The sequence below is a fragment of the Mya arenaria genome, chromosome 13 (assembly GCF_026914265.1).
Source record: "Mya arenaria isolate MELC-2E11 chromosome 13, ASM2691426v1".
NCBI lineage: Eukaryota > Metazoa > Mollusca > Bivalvia > Myida > Myidae > Mya > Mya arenaria.
In genome coordinates, this window is record NC_069134.1 from 13,565,001 (window position 1) to 13,588,516 (window position 23,516).

The 23,516-nt window shown below is 33.3% G+C and overlaps 1 protein-coding gene and 1 long non-coding RNA gene across 2 annotated transcripts in view; one reads left to right on the forward strand and one right to left on the reverse strand.

Annotated features, from left to right (window-relative positions):
- LOC128214492 (integrin beta-like protein C) overlaps positions 1-23,288 on the reverse strand; it is a 32,533-nt gene extending 9,245 nt beyond the window's left edge. The window contains exons 1-10 of the mRNA XM_052920987.1: positions 23,111-23,288; positions 19,947-20,194; positions 19,018-19,152; positions 18,418-18,562; positions 18,033-18,179; positions 17,575-17,723; positions 17,147-17,314; positions 15,474-15,511; positions 14,297-14,416; positions 13,821-13,934 (exon numbers count right to left, since the gene is read on the reverse strand). Of these exons, the coding sequence (XP_052776947.1) occupies positions 13,821-13,934; positions 14,297-14,416; positions 15,474-15,511; positions 17,147-17,314; positions 17,575-17,723; positions 18,033-18,179; positions 18,418-18,562; positions 19,018-19,152; positions 19,947-20,194; positions 23,111-23,230 (1,384 nt within the window). The 5' untranslated portion in view covers positions 23,231-23,288. The remainder of the gene's footprint in view (positions 1-13,820; positions 13,935-14,296; positions 14,417-15,473; positions 15,512-17,146; positions 17,315-17,574; positions 17,724-18,032; positions 18,180-18,417; positions 18,563-19,017; positions 19,153-19,946; positions 20,195-23,110) is intronic.
- Positions 412-6,317, forward strand: LOC128214493 (uncharacterized). The gene is made up of 3 exons (XR_008257929.1): positions 412-541; positions 5,713-5,835; positions 6,241-6,317. It is a non-coding gene; the product is annotated as an uncharacterized LOC128214493 (long non-coding RNA).
- Positions 23,289-23,516: the final 228 nt, after the last annotated feature.

The window sequence follows — 23,516 nt, forward strand, 5'->3', positions numbered from 1 at the left end:
GTCTTTGAGCCAAATATAGCCGAGATTGGGCCTTATATAGAGTCTCTGGTGTGCGGGGGCATTTGGCGGGGGTTTTACCATCAGTTCGTCCCCGCAGGGGAGGGGGATTAGACCCAGGGTTGGCTGGACCGAAAGTCAAAGTCCCCGCTATTCCCCGGACCTGGGGGCGCCGTGGTTACAATTGACTGGTGCACAACATATAAGTAAAGATATTTATAAAATAAATAAAAGTACAGTTAATCAATATATTTTGATTTTAATGTGGTAAATTAACAAAGAATTAGATAGATGCTTTATGCAAAATCTCACAAAGATGTAAAAAAAAATACTAAAGAGTTCGGTTTTGCTAGTTTGTAAAAATATTTCATGGAATCATGGTAAATTGTTATATTATGTCCAATGACAGCCCATATATTTTTAACTACTTGAACCTTTCTTGTTATAATTCTTATTATTTATTTTTTTAGTTGATGTGTGATGCTGATAATACAGAGACAGCTAGAGTGACAGAGTTTGATGAATAAACTTAAATTAAAAAACAGTGAGTACAATAATCCATTTTAACATGTCTTGTGTGTAAAGTGTGATTCCGAAGCAGTAAATATATATATATATATATGTATCTTTAAGTTTTGAATCACAAATTTAGATCAAAGATCTATTATCACACAAAACTTAAAGAATATATATGAAAAGTCATGTGAATGGTGCAAGTCATATAATATAAAATTTATATTGATCAAGTCAAGCCATGCCATGTAAAAAAAAACTGACATCATATCAAAGATTGTATGAATCATTCTCAGAGCTTATAATTGAAAATATTTAATTGGTTGTAAGCGGACCATGCACGGTAATTTTGAGTAACCCCACCAGCCAATACAATATGGCTATTTAGAAAGGCTTTGATAATATGTTTTATCTAATGTTTATCTTTCCTAAAATATTTATATTTATAAATCTATTTACCGGTATAAATCTGTATTTATTTATTTATTAATGCATTTATTTGCTCACTAATATATACAATACACTTATCGTCGTATATTGTCTAGCTAATACATGTATACAAATATGCATAATATGCATAATTATGGGAGGGGGGGGGGTCATAATTACCTATGGTGTACTGTCTTGTTCTTACGAATATATGATTTTGACTAAAATCCTTACTGAAAAAACAGTGCAGACTGGCCTGTTTAAATAATTAATTAAATCAATGGGTTTAAATGTATTCTATTTTATTTTTAAAGATATTTTAGAGTTTAAAAGGAAGAGAGTCTGTTTAAAAGACTAAATAATTATATAGTCAGGATAAAAAATAATTATTTTTCAAAATCAAGTTCAAATAATTTTCCATTATTTGGCAAATGGAAAAAAGCTTTATATATTAAGAATGTTTTACTCATAGAAAGTAGGCCCAGTATCTTTTGCATTGCAACACTAAGAAAGTAAATATTTATTTTTTGTCTACCAATTCCATCAAAGTCTGTGAGTGGCTTATGATGCTAGGCCTGCAAATTTAATGGTTTTTCGAAATCATAAATTGAGACAACTTATAACTTTTGTATAAAATCTTCAAAGCTTTCAATAACTTAACATGTCATCCACCTTATTGTCTCAATTTAAAAATAGTTTTCACTCAACAACTTACTTATAAATCAGGATAATAGTTTGATAATGACTATCACTATCATTCTGTAAGATAATGTACTGGTACATAAATTTAATCCCCAATATATCAGATGAGTGTGATAGTATATGTATATGCTCTTAAAAGTTGTAGCCCGGAATTATACTTAGGAAACAATAGAGTCATTGGACTGTTACATGAATTTCAATAGCTAGAAATTCACCTTTTATTTGTTACCGGCATGGGAAAACCCAGTTATGTTAATTCCAGGCTATATGTATTAACATAACAGGGTTTTTTTCTGAAGTAACGTGTATATATTACAACGGTTTAATTTTTTTTGTACCGTAGGATTAGGTTGGGAAAACCAGAATAGCTATAATTCCGGGCTACAACTATTCCGGGCTATATGTATTAATATATATATATATAAATGTACGGAATCAATGTGGGATTTTCATTAAGTTTTGATTAAAGCATCTTTGTAACAAATTACAGTTACTTCCAAATTACATCTTATTCTACATAATACAAACTGGAGGACAGTTCTTTTTATTTGGTAATGTTAAGAGACTTGAAGACAAAAAAAAATGTTTAAATTCAGAAAACCTTACACAAAGTAGAAACCTTCTTTAATGTATCAATCTGTGAAAATCTACATTTTGCCTTCGACATGTTATACAATTTAAGGATATTTACATGGAAATTAAGCTCAATTCTAAATTGACAGTCATGTATTTCTTCCAAAATTTTCATAGTATAAGGAACATGAATTTTTTATGAATTTAAGTGCATAACTGCAGATAATGATCATTATCTTAAATCAATTACAGGCCAATTCATAGTCATGCATATAGCCCCCTTTTCAAAATATGATTGTGATTGTCTCAAATGACCAGTCTTTCTCTGTGGGGGGTGGGGGCTGTCAGTCACAAGGAAACCTTTAAAAGGCATATTCATTCAGCCAATCAGATGTCAGGTTCAGTGAAAGGGGCAATGTCAGGTCAAGTAAAAGGGGTGGAGCTAAATCAAATACTGACATTCAATGTAGGTGGATCCCCCTTTGGCCTCACAAATATGTTTCAGTCACACTAGGGGGTGTGACAGGGTCAAGCCATAATGGAGCCATAGGCAAGCAGACTTTTATTAACCCAACAACAACAACAGGTGTAATTCTTACCAACTGAGGAAAAAACTTTAAAGGTTTTATTATTTCTCATTTTCTTATACAAATTAAATATCTAACAATGACAAATATAAAATATGATAATTCAAGCATAATATTGACACCAAACATGACACATCTTGCAAATGGTCTTGAATAAAATTCCAACACTTCTTATAATGATAATACATGGGACCAATATCAAAACCATTATCCTGTTAAGTAGGACAATGGATTTGATATTGGTAATTCGCAGACAATACAATGTAATTAAGTAAAAAAAATACACAGTATGCACACCTGGCTTCACACAAAAAATTGTTGCTTAGGCCAAAAAAAAGTATTCATAGTTTCCATTTAAATATCAAAAAAAGGTAGGCATACGGTAAAAAAGGTAGGCATACGGTAACTGTTTTTGGTGGGGTTTTTTGAGGACCATCTTTCTTAAAGCAAACTGACCTATATCAGGGTATTATTAAGGTCTTTACTAAAAAAGCACATATTGATCAAAACACCAAAAACAAAAAAGGATCAGAAGGATTAAAATAGGGTCAGTTGGGCGGAAACAAAGATTTTTTAATCCTTATTTTGTCAATGATGTCATGTCAGTGATCAAAATGATAACACAATTTAAGCCCTGCATTCTGGAATGTGGGGCTAAATTCTTGATTGTGTTATAGTAGGGCCAAAAATAAAATGATTTGGTTAGGGTTACATCCTTTTTTAAAACAGAAAGAGTAAAAAGTATAAAGGATTACATTTTTAAAATACATAATCTCATTATTTTTAAGAATCCACCAGTCATTTAATATGTGCGTTTTCACTTTAAAATACATGCATTGTTACAGTCTTGTTTTCAGTAAGTAACTTTTCCTTAAATGTATTCTTTGGAAAGTAATTTAAGGTTTATTATTCAAAATATATGTTAGTCAACTTGTGTATGTATTGATTTCCAACTTTTTTATTTTTTGTTTAAACTTTATGTATTCGAATTTCTTTGCGTAAATACCTGCTTATGTGATAAAAGACTGCTGACAAAAGATTAGATTTCACATTTTGATATTTCCATTCCAAATTTAATGTTTTATAGCTTAAACTGCTACTAACAGTTTAAGAAAAATGTATAAAACATCAATTTTGGACGGAAGTATGAAAAGCTGCAATCTGATATTTTGTCAGCAGTCTTTTACCACTGGTTTGCAGATATTTATGCAAAAATTCGCTTGTTCGAAGACAAAAATTTAAAAAAAATTGTCAAAACGTTCAATCTGTGAGGTGGCAGCTTTAATATAAGACTAAAGTAAATATTAAAAACACATGAGGCCCCTTTAATATTAACATGTCAATATCAAAAAGAAGATGAAAACTGAAAACTATGAGAAGGTGTTTTTATAATTAAAAATAAATTGCTTAAAGCAAATATCTGAAATTAATAATTGTCATGCAAAGCAGCCTGTAATGAATATGAATATTAGATTTTGGCCTTGAACACCTTTTTAAGAAGAGTGTTTTGAAGTAAGGATTATCATAATGCTGAACTTAATATTATACTGTAGCTTTGTAGCAAACCCTTATGATTAAAGTCACTGTGTCTTCCTTATGCTGTGATAAAGATCTCCATAGTAACATTTCTAAACCTAATAAATTAAGTGAAAAAGGGTGTTTATTGGGGGTAATAAAACACATCTTGATAATGACCAATTAGTTTTAATCTTTCAAGTGTTGGTAGGATGGGAGGGGGGTCTTAACTTTTTGAACTGCCAATATTTTCCTGGTTATTTTGTCCACCATGTCAAAATGATCTGGGTTGTTTTGTCAACCCTGTCTAAATGGGTTGGACATGTTTTGTCCCCTTAGTCAAAAATGACATGGGATGTTTTGTCCTACATTTTTATAAAGGAGTTCAGAATAAATAACACATTAGTTTGCATGCTTATATTAAATAAATGCAAATGACTTTCATTATAAGTTTAAAAAATACTCTTAAAGCTGCATTCTCACAGATTTACCATTTTTACAACTTTTTTATTTTTGTCTTGGAAAGAGCAAAGATGGTTGATAAAAAAAACAGATCTTAGATTTTCATATTTTCGAAAATTAATGTTTTAGAGCTTAAACCCTTACTAACGGTTTAAGAAAAATGCATAAAACATCAATTTATGAACTTAAATATAAAAATCAGCGATCTAATTTTTTGTCAGCAGTCTTATATAACTGGTCTCCATGGATTGTAGCAAAAATTGGCTTGTTCCAAGACAAAAATTAAAAAGTTGTCAAAATGTTTAATCTGTGAGAGTGCAGCTTTAACTATGGAAGCTTTTTAGTCATTTGCCTATATGTCTATTTGATTCAGTAAATTGTATGATGATTCATATAAAGCTAGGCTTATAAGGATATGCTTATTTTTCATTGGGTTCTATTTTTAGCACATAACAGCTTCATTACAAGAATATATTAATTATTATTAAAGCTGCACTCTCACAAATTTACCGTTTTTACAACTTTTTTATTTTTTTGTCTTGGAAAGAGCAAATTTTTGGGTAAGTATCTGCAAACCAATGATAAAAGACTGCTGACATAGATCATATCGCAGATTTGCATATTTTCGTTTGAAAGCCAATGTTTTGTGGGTTAAACTATTACAAACGGTTAAAGAAAAATGCATGATCTAATTTTTTGTCAGCAATTTTATATCACTGGTTTTCATGGATTCTTGAAAAATAAAAAATTACTTCCTCTGTTGGCCAATTGAGAACAAAATCAAGAGGTTTTGGGTTTTGCTGTTTATACGTTCTGGGATTTTTCCAAAGCATTTATTTATAGGACTTATAAATTTTATGTACAGCATTCTGTATATTGTCAAGTGTCCTTTTTTGAAAATTATATACAACATGTATAAATATTCATGTTTCAGGAAATAACCACCATCTCTCTCAGAGGTCGTCTTTCTCATTATTGTGGGGAAACCTCAAAGGGCATCAGGAAAACCTTCATCAACCTCTTTGTGCCCAGTGGCTTGTGCAACAGTGTTTCAGAAGTATAAATACCTTTTTAATTTGTGTATATCAATTGTATAATGACTTATTTTTATATATTAAATATATATATATATATATGATTATATATATAGATGGTTAATCTTATGACTTCCTGATAGTATTTAAGTTGTGAAATATTAAATAATCTAATCATAAAAAATGCTTTGAAATGACAATAAAGAATGATATTTGTCGAATAGGAAGTTTCACCTGTCCTGTTTATATTACAAATCATTTTAAATTAGACAGAAAATTCAATATACTTGTAGTATCTCACTGTTTATTTGTCTTCACATTTTGTATTGTCACATCAAGCCTGTTTGAACATCCTAGAGAAGATAAGTGTATAGAAGCGGATATGATATAATAAATATGCATATAAATGTGCTTGGGATTATTTTTAGATTATCATTAAAATGGGGATAATGGATGACTGGCCACACATATGGGGCTATTGACAAGCTTCAGAGCAGGCTGCTAGGTGGTGGTTTAGTAGTTTATACTCCGGGTCCCGGCGTGAGCACATTGAAGGTTCCCAGAGTGACAGTTCAACCACCGCACACCTATCCTGGGCAGAACCAGTACTAGGTGCCTTCACCTCTGCAAGGAACTGACAACTTCTGTACATGCCAGGGGCAGTGGTACAGTGCGAATGGTCGTAGAAAGGATTTCATAACCAATCACAACAGAGGTGACCTGGTCCGCCCGGGAATCGAACCCGGGTTGTCCAATTCAGAGTCCAACACTCTACCGATTGAGCTAACCGGGCGGACATATTAGCTACATTAGATGACAAGCCATCTATGCTGGACATTCTTCACAATAAAATGTGATGTCACAGGAGCTGTCTATCTCAACAGCTCACACTGTCCGTATTTGACTAAAGGAATGAATGAAGTCACGGCAGAAGTTGGATTGAGGAATGTCCATGTCACTACCCATCATTTGGAAGGAGTTGGATAAAAAAAAGTGTGGCCTATGTATTGAAACTGGTCCGACATTCCAGTTACGGACAGTCTTGATTTGTTTGATTACATTTCTGACCAACATGATGGTCTAAAAGAACACTTACTGGTAACTGGTAAAATCATGGCCAAGTTGTTCCAAGAGGCAGGCGAGTGGGAAGTTACTAGACTCCATTTCTTTATGGGTTGATCTGAGGTTCCAGTTCAGTTAAAGTACTGATGGAACACCAAGTGTTTGCCATAATACAGCAACATTTGATTTGTAACTATGTATTTGTTTAAATTGTTGAAACAGTACTGTTTACTAAATAATGTGTATATATATGAAGAATAATATTATGAATAATTTGTAAGAACCTTTTGATATTAAGTAAAATGTTGATAAGTCTAAATATGTATCTGTAAATCATTTTTGTATATCTGTAAAGATTACATTGCCTATATTCCTCAATTTTTTTTTTCTTTAAGCCAGTCAATAACTTTTCTTAAGTGCTATCTTCAAAATTGTCGGGACAGGGATTATAGCCCTTAACCCAAATATGTAACATTCAATGCAAAATTTCTAATTGGCTGCAATTAGGCAGTTCAGATGCAGGGACAAACATCACTTGGGTCCTTAATAATAGCTTTCCATCTGACAAGGTCCAATAAAAGGAATATGTCATGCGACTGTTTAGTAACTCTCGAATTATTGAAAGTGAAATTACTTACATGATTTGTAAGAACTAAATTATATTGATATCAAATTATTGTTTAAATTAAATAAAATAGACGATTACATACATGAACTTTTTTTATTTTTTGTTTGTCAATATGAAGAGTAATGCAATGGCTTTTGAATTTCATAAAAGAAACGGATGGAAAAAATGTATGTTTATTGTTTAAGCAATTAATTAAGTAATAAAAGTATTTTTTTCTCTTTTTTTCAAATTGTGCTATCTTATAATACAGATCGTTATTTGTTTAATTTTGGTACAAATGAAGTATATAAGGTATGTCTAATGTTACAAATAGCAAAAATTCAAATGCAAATCATGGTGACTTGACTAAATGTGAATGCTAATTGAATCAAAATAGTTAATAAATAATAATGTTCATTTGAAACAATTGAGAGTGTAAGTTTGGTTTGTGAATGCCATATATGCCCCAGGGGGGGGGGAATCCCCAACCTAATAAATTAATAATGGAAAGTATACTACTATGCGCAGTGCTATAATAATTCACTTATTAAAATAAGTAAATGTGCTGAGTAAAATTTGTAAAAATTCTGTCTTGTTTTTTTATGTATTATTTATTTATCATGTGCTTTGACAATTGATTATAATTTCATAATATATTATTTATTCTTTTATTGTATGTATTCTAGATCATTAAATAAATATAAGTAAATATGCATTCAGATTTCTGTATTTAGTCTTAAATAATAAATGTTGATATTGCGCTTAGTTTCATTAAATCCCTTGGTCTAATATCAAAATCCCCTGAAATTAAGACCAATATCCCCTGGAATTTAAACGAAAATCCCCTGGAATTCAGACCAAAATCTCTTGGAATTAAGATCAAAATCCGCTGGACTTTAGACCAATATTCCCTGGAATTCAGACTAAAATCCACTGCAAAGCCTCTCAAAAATATGGCATGCATGTATTTGTGTCTGTCTTTTACCTTAAAGGTTGTACCCACCAGGAATACATTTTGTATCCTCTCAAAATTCAGACTAGGAAACTGACTTGGGGTTGAATATATAAGATTATGTTTTTCATCATCTTCAGACAAATAGAAAATAGCTATCAGCTAAAATCTTATTCAACAATAAATGTTTGAGAATGCTAAATCTTAGCAGTACACAGGGTATAAATCTTGTGAAACACATAGCAATAACGTGCTAAATAATGCACGTGAATGTAGGTAACTTGTAGTAGTAGAAGTCAAGTATCATCTTGGTTTATTACAACAGAAGCAGTGATTACGAACTTCGTAATCACAGCCCCAGAAACAAAAGCGTTTTTATTATATCTCCCAGGTTGCGGAAACATGGCACATCGCAGGTGCGGATCCAGGAATTGATGTTAGAGGGGTAGTAACTTAGGGGCGCAACTTTTGACATGTGCTCCTCCCTCAGAACCGAAAGTATATGGCATAAACTGTTTTACGGGAATTTGGGGTTACTCCCTCATGTATGTAGTCGGAAATGGTGCATTATGAGCATATTTTATTACCTTTGTTTCTCCGATATTGATGAAAACAGTAAACTTCGATTATTTTAGAGGTGACGCACGCCGGGCGCTTAAACCGCTAGTGCTTCGACCAAATTCCTTGAGCTACACAGTCGGTCCAAGGCCAATTCCCCGCTATTTTGGCGCGAACACAAAACCACCGACTGTCCCCCCGGACCTGGGGCGGGGGGGGGGGCATGCTTACCATTGACTGGTGCATTACTTTAGCGACAGCGATAGGTTTTCATATTACTTTTCCCTGTTTGAATGTAATATCTTAATTGTCTGTTAATATGTTCACTGATAAAACTTTTGCGGCCTGGCACATTGCATCTCATCAGTCATGGCAGTATTCTTCAAGTTCAAGCGTCTCCGTGGCCTAGTGGTTAAGCGTCCGCCTACGGAGCGGGAGGTCGTTGGTTCGATCCCTGGCCGCGCCATACCAAAAGACGTTAAAAATCGGTACAAGTAGCTCCCTTGCCTGGCGCTCAGCATTTAAAGGGTAGTGCTTGGAAAAGTGGTGTACTGGTTTCACCCAGGAAAGTTGTACCTCGTGTATCGGTGCTTTACACCGAGCACGCAAAAGAACCAAGGGGTCTCTTCGAAAAAGAGCTAGGGTATCGCACCCGGACTTCCTTGTATCCCGCCACTGTCTCTTCAGCGTGCTGTCCCTTCAGCAAAAACAAAGGACCCCGTTGGAAATAAGTGCTTGCACTTTCACGGGTTATCCTTGACCGCAAGGTCTAAAGAAATACATACATACATACATACAAGTTTCTTTTTTTCAAAATTCAAAATGTTTATTTTCTAAACCATTAATCGATTTATCAACACCATATTCACACATTCTCATTTACAAGAGGTTTGATAGTGATAAATCAAATGTGGAACGCATGGCACCATTCACTCTGGTGAACGAGAATAATTTAATATAGCACAATGTACATGAAATAATGACAGTATGGCGAGTCGTTCCTTCACTATTTTCACCCATAAATACCATAAATTAAGCCTTTTCATACAATAGATCTCCATCACCTCTCCGACTCCTTTCTAATTTGTGTAAATATATGAAAATAATCATGTGGTCTTTAAAAAAGATAGAAGTGTAAAAAAGTTTATATCTTCGACTTCAAAGAACTTCATTAACGCTAATTCTTGACCAAATTTTAGTTGCCTTTAACCTTGAAAATAATCGGTTAAATGACAAGATGTTTGTAATCAAGCTTAACGACAGCGTTTTTGTGACATTGATGAAAGATGGATTTTTTTTGTTTGTCTTTTTTTCAATCGGATAAAAAATTGTACTAGTATCTGATACAGGGTTAATGTAGCAATGCGATGGTTAGACGTCATGCTAACCATTGTATAGTATAACAGCGATGAGGAATATGGATAAGTCGACAGTTGACAGGTAAGGACATTGCAAGAAGTGTCATTTTGCTAATTAATGCTTTAAATATGACAATATTTTTCTTTATTCCCATTTCCTACATGTTCCCATTACCTGTCCTTCCAATTGGAAATTTCCCATTTTAAAACTGAACTTTATTCTCCAATTGGAATTTTCCCATTAAACAAATATTCCAATTGGAATTTTCCAATGTTCATACTTTCCCACTTTGAATGTGGGAATCCTCCAATTGGAAAGATTCACTCATGGGAAGGATTCGCAAACAAATGCCTTAAATGAATCTATCGGTTCTTCATTTTTAATGATTATATTATTTTTCATGTATTTAGTGTAAAATATTCTTAATTAAACAGTCAATTTCAATTTTAAAAATTATGTTCCAAATTCTCCCACAATTTTAATAGAGCCAATTTTCCAATTGGAAATGCTTGAAAAAGCCATTTTCCAATGGGAAGGCCATTTTCCAATGGGATTCCCATTGGAAAAGTTGACTTTAAATGCCAAAAAAACATATTTCTAAATTAAATTTCAGGAAACAAAAAATATCTCTTATTAGTATTACCTAACACATTTTAAAAATACAAAAATAAAAAACATTGGGTGAAAAATAAAAAAAATAAGTTTGCAAAAATTCCGGATTTGCAAACTTAATCCGGATGCTGTTATATATTAAGTTCACACTGGAACTCTTTATCAACTGCTTCAAATTGTTGCTTTTCGGAAAAAGGCCTTATCAACAATCAATAAATCGCCAAGACATTATTTCGTGCGTTAAAATCACCAAAGATGCAATTTAAACTATATTGATAAGAAATTGTATCTATATCGCACTGAATAACAAAATGGGATCTTTATTTGAATATATAATGAATATCGAGGTGTAATACACCGTAACAATTGATCTTATGACAATATCTAAATTATCTATATGAGTTTCTTGTAATTAGACAATGTGTTGGTTTAAACAAATTCAGGACAAATAAGTTTCAATTTTAAACCGCATACATTTCAAGACAAAAATCTGCAAGTTTGTCGTGTTCATAATACTATAAACAGTTTGTATTTCTTATTCCATATTCATTTAAATTATCTGACTATACATTATTAAATAAACATTTTTTTTCTACTGAAAACGTATAGGCAAACTTTTTTTCACTTTCATAAGACACAACACTAGTATGCATGTATCCATCGGTTTTTGTTATTCAATGCAAATCTTTCAACATAATTAAGATGCGTATGGCATGGTTGAACACACATATGGAAAAGGTATGTAGTTGTTACAATGGCTATAGAAACAAACACTGTACGGGTTTGGCCATTTATACACATGGCCAATGTTATAGGTTCAAAGACCATCAGTGACTCTCCATGCCTGTCCTAATTTTGAAGACTGCCCACTGTGAGTTGAGGTTAGGCGTGGGCTTCGTTTGAGATCAGTTCGATGTCGAAGCTGTCGGTGATTTCGACAGGCACTTACGGGAATGCAGAGGAGCCTCTGTCGTCGGTGCGCTAAGGAGAGGAATCGAGTTCGAGTGCGGAAACGGCTTTACATTTACTGTCCGACACTAAGAACGTCGGGGTTTCGGCGACGAATACTGAAAGCGATTTGGTGTTTCGAACAATGACCGATTTTCAGGTGGTTCAATGGTCCTGCGGACGAGTTGTCAGGTTGTTACTGAGCGGAGGCGTTAGATCCGACAGTGATATATAGTTGAAGATGTGCCAGCGCCTGTTCCCGGGGGAAGGTGCTGTTGTAGATTTATGGTCATATGACCGTTGCTGTATATGTTTGTATCCAGCGTGATTTCTCTGCGGAAACTGTTGTCGTGCAAACACATAGTGAATTTCGAACGGAAAACCTTCGGGGCACTGGGATGGTTCCCGGTGCGGTTGAAAGATTTTGTTTCCGAATACTCTCTGGCATGCGGCAATATCATTGTTCCTGCATCTTATAATTAACGTGGGAAATGTTTATATGTTTTGTACAGGCTCTGTGCCTTGTTAAATACGAGACCCATTTTACGTGCTGCTTCACACTGCGAAAATATGTCAAATGTAGCTACTATTGGACGGACCTTCCTTTTGAAGAGGGCAGGTTTGGACTACCAAAACGGTTTGTCCAGTGCTGTGTTTATATTATGTGCTATGTGTATAATTATGTTAACCACGGTATAAAATTTGTTGTAATCTCTTTTCGTATAGATGAGTTTGTTTTTTTTATTGTGTAAATAAATCGTCAAATGAATCATCTATGTTGTCTTCATATCGAATGTGTCATTTTGCCATTAGTTCGATGTGAGGGAAATATGCCATATAAATGCTCTTCTTTAGCAGGGATAACCAGCTAAACATGACAATATTTTTGAAAAATATTCACTCAATAAAAATTCCCGAGTCAACAACTGTCAACTGCATGGTTATCACAAAGTTTATAGTGCATATTTTCACTGTTTCACTATCATTAAACAACATAATGAGGGTAAACGGTAATGATCGGCTATCGGCTTGGATTTTCTATATCGATTAATCTGAGACCCCGATCGATCGATTATCCGATCAATCGGCTGTAATCGGACAGTATCACAAAAACATCATTTTCTGATATATATATCAATAAGGACCTTACTATTAATGTATATTTCATTTTTAATGCTTCAGTCGGTAAACAGATATTATTTCTGTCACTTGGAATAATTCTAAAAAAAACCCTTTTCTAACGTATTTTTTTCTAAATAAGACGGTTTATATTTCGATTCTTTAAATATTTCTAGTTTTTACATCGACTGATTTTAACGTTCATTCCAATATGTGAACACAGCTAGGGTCGATTAAGCAAATGTAATCTGGGCTTGCATGACCGTAACCAATTCGCTCGAATAATTTGCACTTTTCCGGCGGACGATCGATTACAAGGGTAATCTAATATTTTGAGATCGGGGTCACTGTCTGCCATCATAAAACGATTTGTACGCAACTTAAAAAAAGGTAGCGGTTACTTACATAAGCTCAAGTTACTGCGCTACATAAAGTTTAAATTTACTAGATTCAAGCAATATTTTTCGATATTTCGATTATCGAACGATGAGGTCGCCGATCGTTACGAATGTCTGCCGATATAATCGATTATCGGCGATCATCGGCCCATCACTAGTAAACGGGCTGAAAAATTTCCCGCTTTTTAGCAGACCGCCTTCCTATCAAGGATACTGCCCTCATATCGTGTAGCCAACAAACCGAACGTTGCCATTGATATTTGCTTAAGAAATTGTGCTCCAAAGAAGTACTATCCTAAGGTATCTATGTGTTTTAAAAAGTATCTGAACGTATTGACCTACATAAATGGTGTTATGAAAGTAAGATCTACGTTAAAAATATATTGCACTTACCTATTCCACAGTCATAGCCGGTGTATCCAGCAAGACATCCACAGAAGAATCCGTTAACTTGGTCAGAGCACGTCCCGTTGTGTTGGCATGGGCTGCTAGCACACTCGTCAATGTCTGGAAATACAATGTAGGTACATTTAAATGTAGAATGATTGTCTCGATATCGGTGTACTTTAAATTATCATCAAACAATTTGACGTAGATATGTAGACTTGATGTACATCGATTACATTATATGGTTATACGCAGTGATATAATTCCGGCTATATTAAGCGCAAGCCCTGCCCATAAATGATACTGCCTGCATCACGTGTAACCAGACAACTGAAAGTTGCCATTTGTACGTGATAAAGAAATTCGTTCTAAAATTAACACTTAATACAGAAAAACTATTTTAAGTTTCTTTACATATGTTTTTAAATACATGTTTTCAAATTCCAATAATTGAATCGGTTCAGAAAAGATAGACTCGTGACCTATTTTGCAGTCGTGTCCCGTAAAACCTGGTACGCATGCGCAGTTATAGTTGTCCATGTATCCTTGACGTTCACAGGTTCCATTGTGTTTACATGGTGAACTGTCGCATGGGCTAGTATCTGCAAAATTAAAACAATAAAAAACATTTACAAGGTTCTTGTTTTTTATTTGAAATACTCAGAATCACATTTGGTTGATAAATAGATATGCTGTTTAGTTGGCAATACATCAAATGAAGCTGCATATCAAGCTTACATTTAACAGTAAATAACCGCTATTGTCATGAACAAATCGCGATTTGAATCTTTGAGTGTAAGAAAGGTAAAGGTCCATCTCAAAATTTGTGTATGCACCAGGTATGGGGAAACGGACAAAACATGCGTTTTATCTTAATTAAGGATTGTTTGGATAAGAGTGAGGTTTGTGCACATAAACTGGTTTAAACCCCCCAGTAAATTCACATTTTACTGACCGTTCCAAGACGGTACCTAACAATTCTTGATAAACATACCTATTTTTAATATAAAGTATATGTATGCACTGTGCTTTTTGTGGAGTTTTGTGCTGTTCTTCTATGTTTCTTGTATGTGATTTTGTGTTCTATGTCTTTGACGTTTGCCCAGTGCCACTAAACCGGGTTCATGTTTAAACTTTTTGCTACTGAGCTTGTTTCTGTAGCTTTTTGCATAAATATAAATATATATGTATGTACCGGAATGCACACTCATATAAAAAATTGAACACCAACATAGCATTGCTTTTCTCATAACAGAAAAAAATGCATTCTGAAGCATAGGATTCATTTCTAACACAGAAGATTCAGAGTATCGAAACAATATTCTGGTAATCATTGGGCGATTTTATTGGAAGTGTTGCGCGGTAGGTAAACAATAGAACGAACGTTATAAGCAGAACGTGTAGTTTTTCCAGATTGACTGACTTATATATTAAGTGATCCGAAAGAACTAGGAAATCAATTACTCTATTGTGTAGTAAGTAGGGTAACACAAACCAAAATATTTGAAACCGATGCAATAATTAACATGTATTCTTATAGCATGGCCGAAGAAACCGATCTCACATGACGATACACTTAAGTTATTGCATTAAAATAATTTTCAGAACATTCATTAGAGACAGCGAGATGATCACCGTAAAAAAACGTACAGTACTTACCCCAGACAACAAGTGTCACACAATGCTGGGTACTCATCCTGAAAAATAAGACTCTTTTTATTTTCCGTTAACATAACTATCAGGTTCGTACTGAGAAATTGCCCTAATCAATGCAGCCGACAATCAGTCCTTTGTATTACATAAAATCATGATACAGACTAACATTACTAATTAAGTAGGGAATATTATTTTCTGTGTTTGAGTGAAACGAATTAGAAGAAAATTATTTCCCTTGTAATGGAATAACCGCCAGGTGGCGTTTTATATGCACGATTGGTGTATTTCGTGCGCATATGAATGTAAAAGAAGCCGATACGCTCACATCGATACAAGTGATTGTAAAATTTAAGGTCGTTACGGGCAGTAAACAGAATTCCGTGTTCACTGAAGTGACCAGACAAAGTATGGTTTTAATCCTCTTGCAGAGGGTAAGTCGTATTGAAAATACGTTTTTTGTATGTATTTGAAATGAGGAAAACATGTTTTATCATGATAATTCAAAATATGCAATAAAAAAGGGGACATGTATTGTGAATTATTTCAGTTCTTACATACATGCTATTTTTAAACAGTGAAATATCCTTCTTTTGTTTTTTAAATGCATCATTAATTGTGTGTTAGAGGAACTTTTGTTCGCCACTTTAATATCTAGTGATTCTAGTTTTACTAAGAAAGTTCACTAATAATTAGGTGACACTTTTAATTTCTATTTTGTGAGAAACACATAGGAGCAAGATGCGAAACAACGGAGCCATTCAAATATATTTTCCTGAGAATATTTAGCATTGCGAATGTTGGCTGTTGGCATTAAGAATGATATTTTTTAAATTATATAAACTATTTAAATAAACATATGTTTTAATTGACGGTTTAGGGAGAAGGGATATTTTGCCAGCTAAAGGGTTTACTATTGCTATATATTTATTTTCATCAATACGAAGTGCTTAAGTTGCAAGTGTTTAGTGACTTTTTTCTGGCTTCATCTGTACTGGTTTCAGTACAGAAATATTAAATGTTTAGCATTTGATATAAATTTTATATATCATATTTATATATAACAAAAACAATATTTACACATAAAGGGACATTTTTTTGATAATCTTAGCTAAAGCTCGTCCCACCTAGTGTCAAGTTTTACTGTTGTATCCAAATTTATATTGTCTATGCATGATTTTGATGTATATTGATATCTTATACGAATATATGAGATGAATTTATTCCGACGTTTGCTCATCATGTTGACGATAGTTAGAAACAGTGATCATTGATGAGATCTCCTTAAGGAGCTAGTGTTTTTAACAAAGACAACATGTAGTTAGTTTAGTGAATTAAGTAAGATAAGCATTTAGCTTGTAAAAAGATGATTAAAATGCTTTTATTAGTCAACAATGAGTATATATAAGGGTATCATATTAGGAATATTTGGTTAGGTGTATCACCTTTCCCGTTCTTTGAATTTTATCGGTTTATCAAATAGCTTCACTGAGACATCCAAAATAATACCATTGAAAAGTATTGATTTTTTTGTTTTCTATAGGATAGGAGGTTATAGAATGGGTTCAAGGGACTTTGCATTCATACCAAAATCAGGGTTGTAAAACTGAATGAAAATGTGTAACGTATACTGATACAACAGGGATACGTTAAAAAATTATTATTGAGTTCATTCTTACGTATAATTGTCTGTCGCCTCCACACAGATAGTTTTAGAGCCCCTGTCAGCAGCCACTGGTGACCACGTGATGTCTATCGCATAGACTGCAGGCCGGAACCTGTCGTCGTTGCGGAGGGCTGACTGTCTAATATTGATTGGTGGATCAAGAAGTGTGAATGATCTGATGCTGTAAACGTAATTAAAACAATTATACTTTATAAAATGTTAATGTAATACAGCCCATTGTCCTAGAATACTATCAAGTGGGGTAGCTTGATTTACATTAATTTTATGTTTATAATTCATTCAGAGACTTCCCGACTATTAAACACAAAATTAAATATTGTATATGTCTATACGTGTCAAACATATGTATTGTATGTTATAACTTATTTTCATATCGAAAAAAAACAACATGTTACACACTGAGTGTGTTGAAATTCTTACGTTGTCGCCCTTGATGTTGCATAGAAGCTCAAATAAACAATGTCCCCTTGTCTGTACACAAGAACGTCATTTTGTGATGGAGTTGGATCCAGAAAAATGGGCTTATCAGAGCAAGACCTGGTAGGAAGGTCGGGTGTCAACAATACAAACTGTAAAACAAAATCATAAGCATCAATATGTTATTGTTGTTTAGACCACATCTTGATAATGCCGAGAAAGACACGATAGCTGATACGTATATGTGTCTTTTCCAAAGGCGCCTTTTAATTCAAACGCTTATATTTTCTTATACACAGTTTGGATACCCTATCAAACGTCTTATAGCAAACATGTATATACTCTAAGTATATAATCTTCGATTGTGTATATGATTGAATACCCTATCTAGCGCTTTACAGCAAGAATGGAGAAACACCGAGGATATGACCTTTGATATTGCATACGTTTGAATATCTAACCTGTAGAGGCACCGATGATATGACCCTCGAAGGTGCATACGGTGTGCTTCCGATAGTTATTGTTGATGTAGGTTTGTCCTCAATCGTAATTGCCAAGGCGTAGACGCCAGATTTGTTTTGGGTAGCATCTATTGTTAAGTCACAATTCTAAAAAAGCAAATAATGCACACTAAATCCTTAGTTCAATTGCACAAGAAAATGTTTAATATGTGTGACCATGGTTCAATAATGACAATATTTTGGCCATATGTTTTTGGCGCATGAATGTTAATATTCAACAGTTGTGCTTTCTTTACAAACAATGGTATATATCATATTAATCAAATTGACAAAATACTTTCCAAATAATTTCGGAAGCGAGAAGTTTACACCGCTAACAGTATACCGTTTGAAGGGTTGCTACTGGTGCCTTTCCTGCAGAGTGACAAACACTAGCACACTCAGAACCCGTTGCCCATCTGCACGTCACGTGGTCACCATCTGCATCAGACACCGGTAACCGGAACGTCTCCTTACATCCGTATATAACACTGCAGAAATGGATATGTAAATTATCGCCAGGACACCAAATTGCGGCAATTTTTAAGTTGAAAGTGGCCCTAGCTCTGTCAAAAATCAGTAGTTTGTGACCCAAGTCAAAATCTAACTGTGTTTTATAATGAAAGGAAAGTATACTAAAACTCGTTTAAATTTGCCACTCATTCATGAACTAAAGTAAAAAAAACTTGTTACCTACGTAGAACGTGATCTTTACATACAATGTGAAAAATGTGAATATTATTCAATTCCGTTAACCCTTTCAAAGATATTGCCAGGACATCTTTATGTTGGCAAATTGGATGCTTTAAAGCGTCTATAAATGGTGGATTGCAACAAAAGGTAAAACAATTAAGTTGAAATGTTTCTATCAAATGGGAAAGTATTTGTACTTTCCCTAGCTTGCATTTATATAAGGAAACATACACTTTATTAAAAGAACACCTACTTGTATACGGGTTTGGCTGGCACAACGGGACTGAAGTTTGGGGCGTGAGTGTCTGAACGTGAATGCAAATTTACAGTGGTTGTTAATCTCCAGTTTCCACTTCCTAGTGCGTTAATCCATGCTCCATCTGTATACCTGATGAAACACGTATTTTGTTATAATTTCTTGAACAGAAGCCATTCGTAAGAACAAAAAAATAATCCAATTTAAAGAAACCCAGTTTGATAGGGTTTATTAACTATTAATTAAAAAGGGTTACATGCAACACTTTAAAAGTCTTGTAGCGTCAACTTAATATAAGAGGTTTTCTTGCTTTCTTAAGTAACTAAGGCATATCAAATTATTCCGATGAACCAGACAAAACATCACCATACTGTAGACAAAGTTATCACGTGAAGGAGGGACAATTTAAATGCTGTTTTAAAATAACATTAAAGAAATAAAAACACTTTCGATACTTTACACAACTGTTGATTATTAACATATTTGTAACTAAATCACAGTTATTCACTCTTTAAGAACTACATTTTTATTGTATTTATAGTCGTGTTGTTTTGCATACTTTTTTTAAAGAAAGTGATTTTTTAAATCTTAAAGTTTAAATATATCTGGAAAAAGAAAGATCGTCATCACGTTTTACGTGTAAAGGCAGTAATTAATGTTCAATAATGGTAAGAAACCGTTTCTTGGAAGCTTATGTTATGGAATACTTAATTGTTTCGTTTTCAATGATTGAATAACTTAAGCGCTAGGTTTTAATTACTATTACTATTACTTTTACTAATAATAGGTTTTGTTGTAGAACCATAAGGTTTACTGAGGTACATTAAACATACAATGTATGACTATAAGTTAAAAAAACATTATTCAAGTTTAGTTTTACAAGTACGACAAAGAGTTAACATTCTTTTATAATAAAGATATATTACTCAATGACGTAAGTTCCTGCACCAGGAAAGACGTAACTGAATGTGCTTTCAGTTCTTTCCCAATCTTGCGCAATATCAAACCCAGTGCACGTAAATCCTGGCCTGTTTGCGTTAACCACCGTCCCGTTCACTGGACATCCAGAAACGCATTTCCAGGCCACGTCCGTTGAGGTTTGGTACACGTTAAGGTTACTTGAACTACACGAATTCCATCCATATTCATATCCTAGCTTAGCGCTGAATTCGACCTGAAAAACATGCAAATACAGTATAACTAATAACTATCGTTATTACAAACTGTTATCGCTAAACAATACATCTCCTAAGATATATCATGTTTTTTAGTGAAAGCAATACATTTTACCGTCAGTGTACCGAAACAGTGAAATCGCTTGATTTAGTGTAAGGTGTTAAATAAGTTTCATCGCACGAGCACTGAGTGATATTTACCATCTATGGTTTTGCCAAACTTGACCAAATAGCGTTCAGTGTTCATAATGTGAAATGTATTTCAATAGTACTGCAAACTGACATTATACTTTGACGAGTTACCACTGTGTAATCCACTGTCATTTGTCTTTTTTCTGTCACATTAAATGCGTTTTCTTCTGTAAGCACAGTATTTATAGGGACATAACAGTTTAATGCAAATCAAATATGTGTTTGTTTGTTTTTTGTGTGTATTTTTTTATCATTAAAGTAAAATGAGTTAAATAATAAAATGCATTGATTGGACCATTGTTTTTACATCAACCTATATTGTGCCCATTTAATTTTGTTTAACTGTTGAAAATTGTTGCCCCTTTTGAAAAATATCATCTAAAAAGTAATAATTATTTAAAACAATAATTAAACATTAACTGATATTTGTTGTTGCAATATTTCTTTCATTTGAATTAATACTTAAAATCTAATTGTAATCTAATCTGTTGTAATTTCTAATATTTTCTTTTCCGTTTTGGTCACAGCCAATGAAAACAGTCTTGTATTCTAATGGAGCTAATATTAATTTTGTACAGATTTTGTGTCGTTTAGTTCTAGCTTACAGTGTGTAAGTTGCATAAACAAAATCACTGATAAGATTAAGATGTCACGTTACAATTAAGTAGATTGATATAAAATACTGGTCATTGAAGAAATGAATTCCGAACTGATGTCATTTTTGTGGCATGAAAGTAGTTAGGGTAGTTAAAGTGTGAAGAACCACACGAGTACTTTAAAACAGCCAAGCTGCGTTCATATCTCCGATCATCAATCACGCAATCTTTTACTTATATTTACACCAAATATTTATGTAGATTTTTGGTACAGGCAATTAATAGAAGAAACCTATTAATCAATGATATTGTTTAAGTTGTAATCGTATAATTACTGTTGTAACCATTAACCATCTCCATTTCCATAATGTATCTTATTAACTATATTTGATGAACAGCTTTTTATATATATTATTATTCACAATACTGTTATACATGAACATTCTCCATATTTCTTAAGCTATTCTTGAATTGTTATTGATATTGCCTACCTTGTAACTATGATCTCATGCATGAAAATTGTGTTTACTTGTATATATTTGTTTGACGAAATGCTTTGTTGCATAAGTCGAAAAAACTTCTGTTCTTTTCTGTCCTGTATGTTAAAATATGCACTTATTTGAAGAAAACACACACTTTAAAACCATTCATTTATAAGATTTAACAGATAATTATAAAATGTTGATTCCAATTTTTTGGCTGTAACAACTCAATGCCAAATGAAGATATGACTGAGGTTTGCACAGCCTTTAAGAGAAAGGAAATGTTTATAAGTTGTATGTCCCTTAAGGAGTTGAAAACAAAAAAGTTATTAAACTTAAAACATTTCCGTATTAAGTTAATAATGCACACTTAAATCACAGTTTGCACTTTTTATACATCCGTAGAAGTTGAATTTTAAGTAATTGCAAGATGAAATGAATTTAAATACTCGATACTTTCACTTCGCACATGCTTAATCATAAGGTTTAATTCAGATCATCTAACTGACTTAGAATACAGCCTCATTGGCTGACACATTATCAACGCAAAATCTGACACAGGGAGTGTATATCGGATGAGTATTATTAGATGGACCTTTAAACACCCGGGAAAGTTTAAATTCTTAATGATTAAGCCTTGTACATAATGATTGCGTATCTGGCAATTCGTTGGCTGTAAATAAAGGTTAAATTCTAAATGTTTTTAGTTTAAAAAAATAGAATTTATATTTACACGTAAATGAGCGCCAACTTATTTTACTCTGCCTTAAATTTGCATGATAAGAATCTTTTTAATTGGTGTGACAGGTAACAATAAGTTAACATTAGCGCGAAAATCATGATTTGTACATCGTTGTTTACATGTTTAAAGTAAATGAAACGCCGAAAAAAACACTGCGTGCCTCGGAATGTTCTTTCTCTGACATAATGGACAGTTTTCGGCCTTTCACCCTTACTTAGTATAATTGATGCCTGTGGATGCCATGAGGTGTGTTCTCAACTTTTTTTTTGTTTTGGGAGTAACGATATAATATCTAAATGTTTGGCAACATTTAACAGCAGTGTTAACGGAACCGGAAACAGGCTATTACTAGGTTAAAAGAATCAAGTAACATCCGTTTCTTAAGATACTTGGAGGCGTTATGATGCCACTGATAGTTGCAGAGTCTGAGTGTATGCCTCAAGAGACGTTCACGCACTAGTGGAAATAAAGGCGAATACGTCCTTTCTTTAATAGTCCCTCAAATAACGTTGTTTTATCGAAACGTTTACATATTTTGATCTTATATTGTGAGTAGAAATGTATAGGTTTCATATAAGTCATCGTTCAACAAAAACAAACCATTAGTTCTCCAATACGTTTAGTAACTAAAAAATGAACACTGTTTTCAAGGATAGCAGAAACATTTTATCAACAGGTGTACAGAATAAATAAACAAAATATGAATAAATAAGATTGAATTATCTTGACGTTTACTTCTTCAAAATATGCCCAAATTAAATATTAGTGTTTTTAGTAACGAGCTGGTTCCAGTTATCAATTTTACACAAATCCATACATAAACATATACCTTCGACTAAACAGCCCTTTTGACTCACATCACAGCCAGAGTCAGGTGTGTAAGATTGAACGATTTCCACATACCTCGTAACCGTTACCAGTAGGTTTCCAGAAGATTGAACCACCACGAAAATGGCTGGATGTCACTACATTTATGCATCCCAGAACGGTAACGAGAACTTCTAAGGATAATTTTTGAACCATTTCTTTTCTTTGATACAGGACTTATTCCATACACGTTGAGCTCTAAGATAATATAACGAGCTGCCACCTAGACATATACGTTGTAGTTTCATATATTTCTGGCGAGTGCGTAAGATATGTTTGTTATATACCTATGATGTACTTGGATGGACTAATATATCAAACCCGGAAATCTTTCGTTAAACAAAATGTTATTTTGAGTGCAGTTTGTTTGATGTGAGATCTGTTTCATAAATCTTAAGTGAAAGTGCTTAATATGGAGGTCTCATAAATAAAGCTTAAGTAT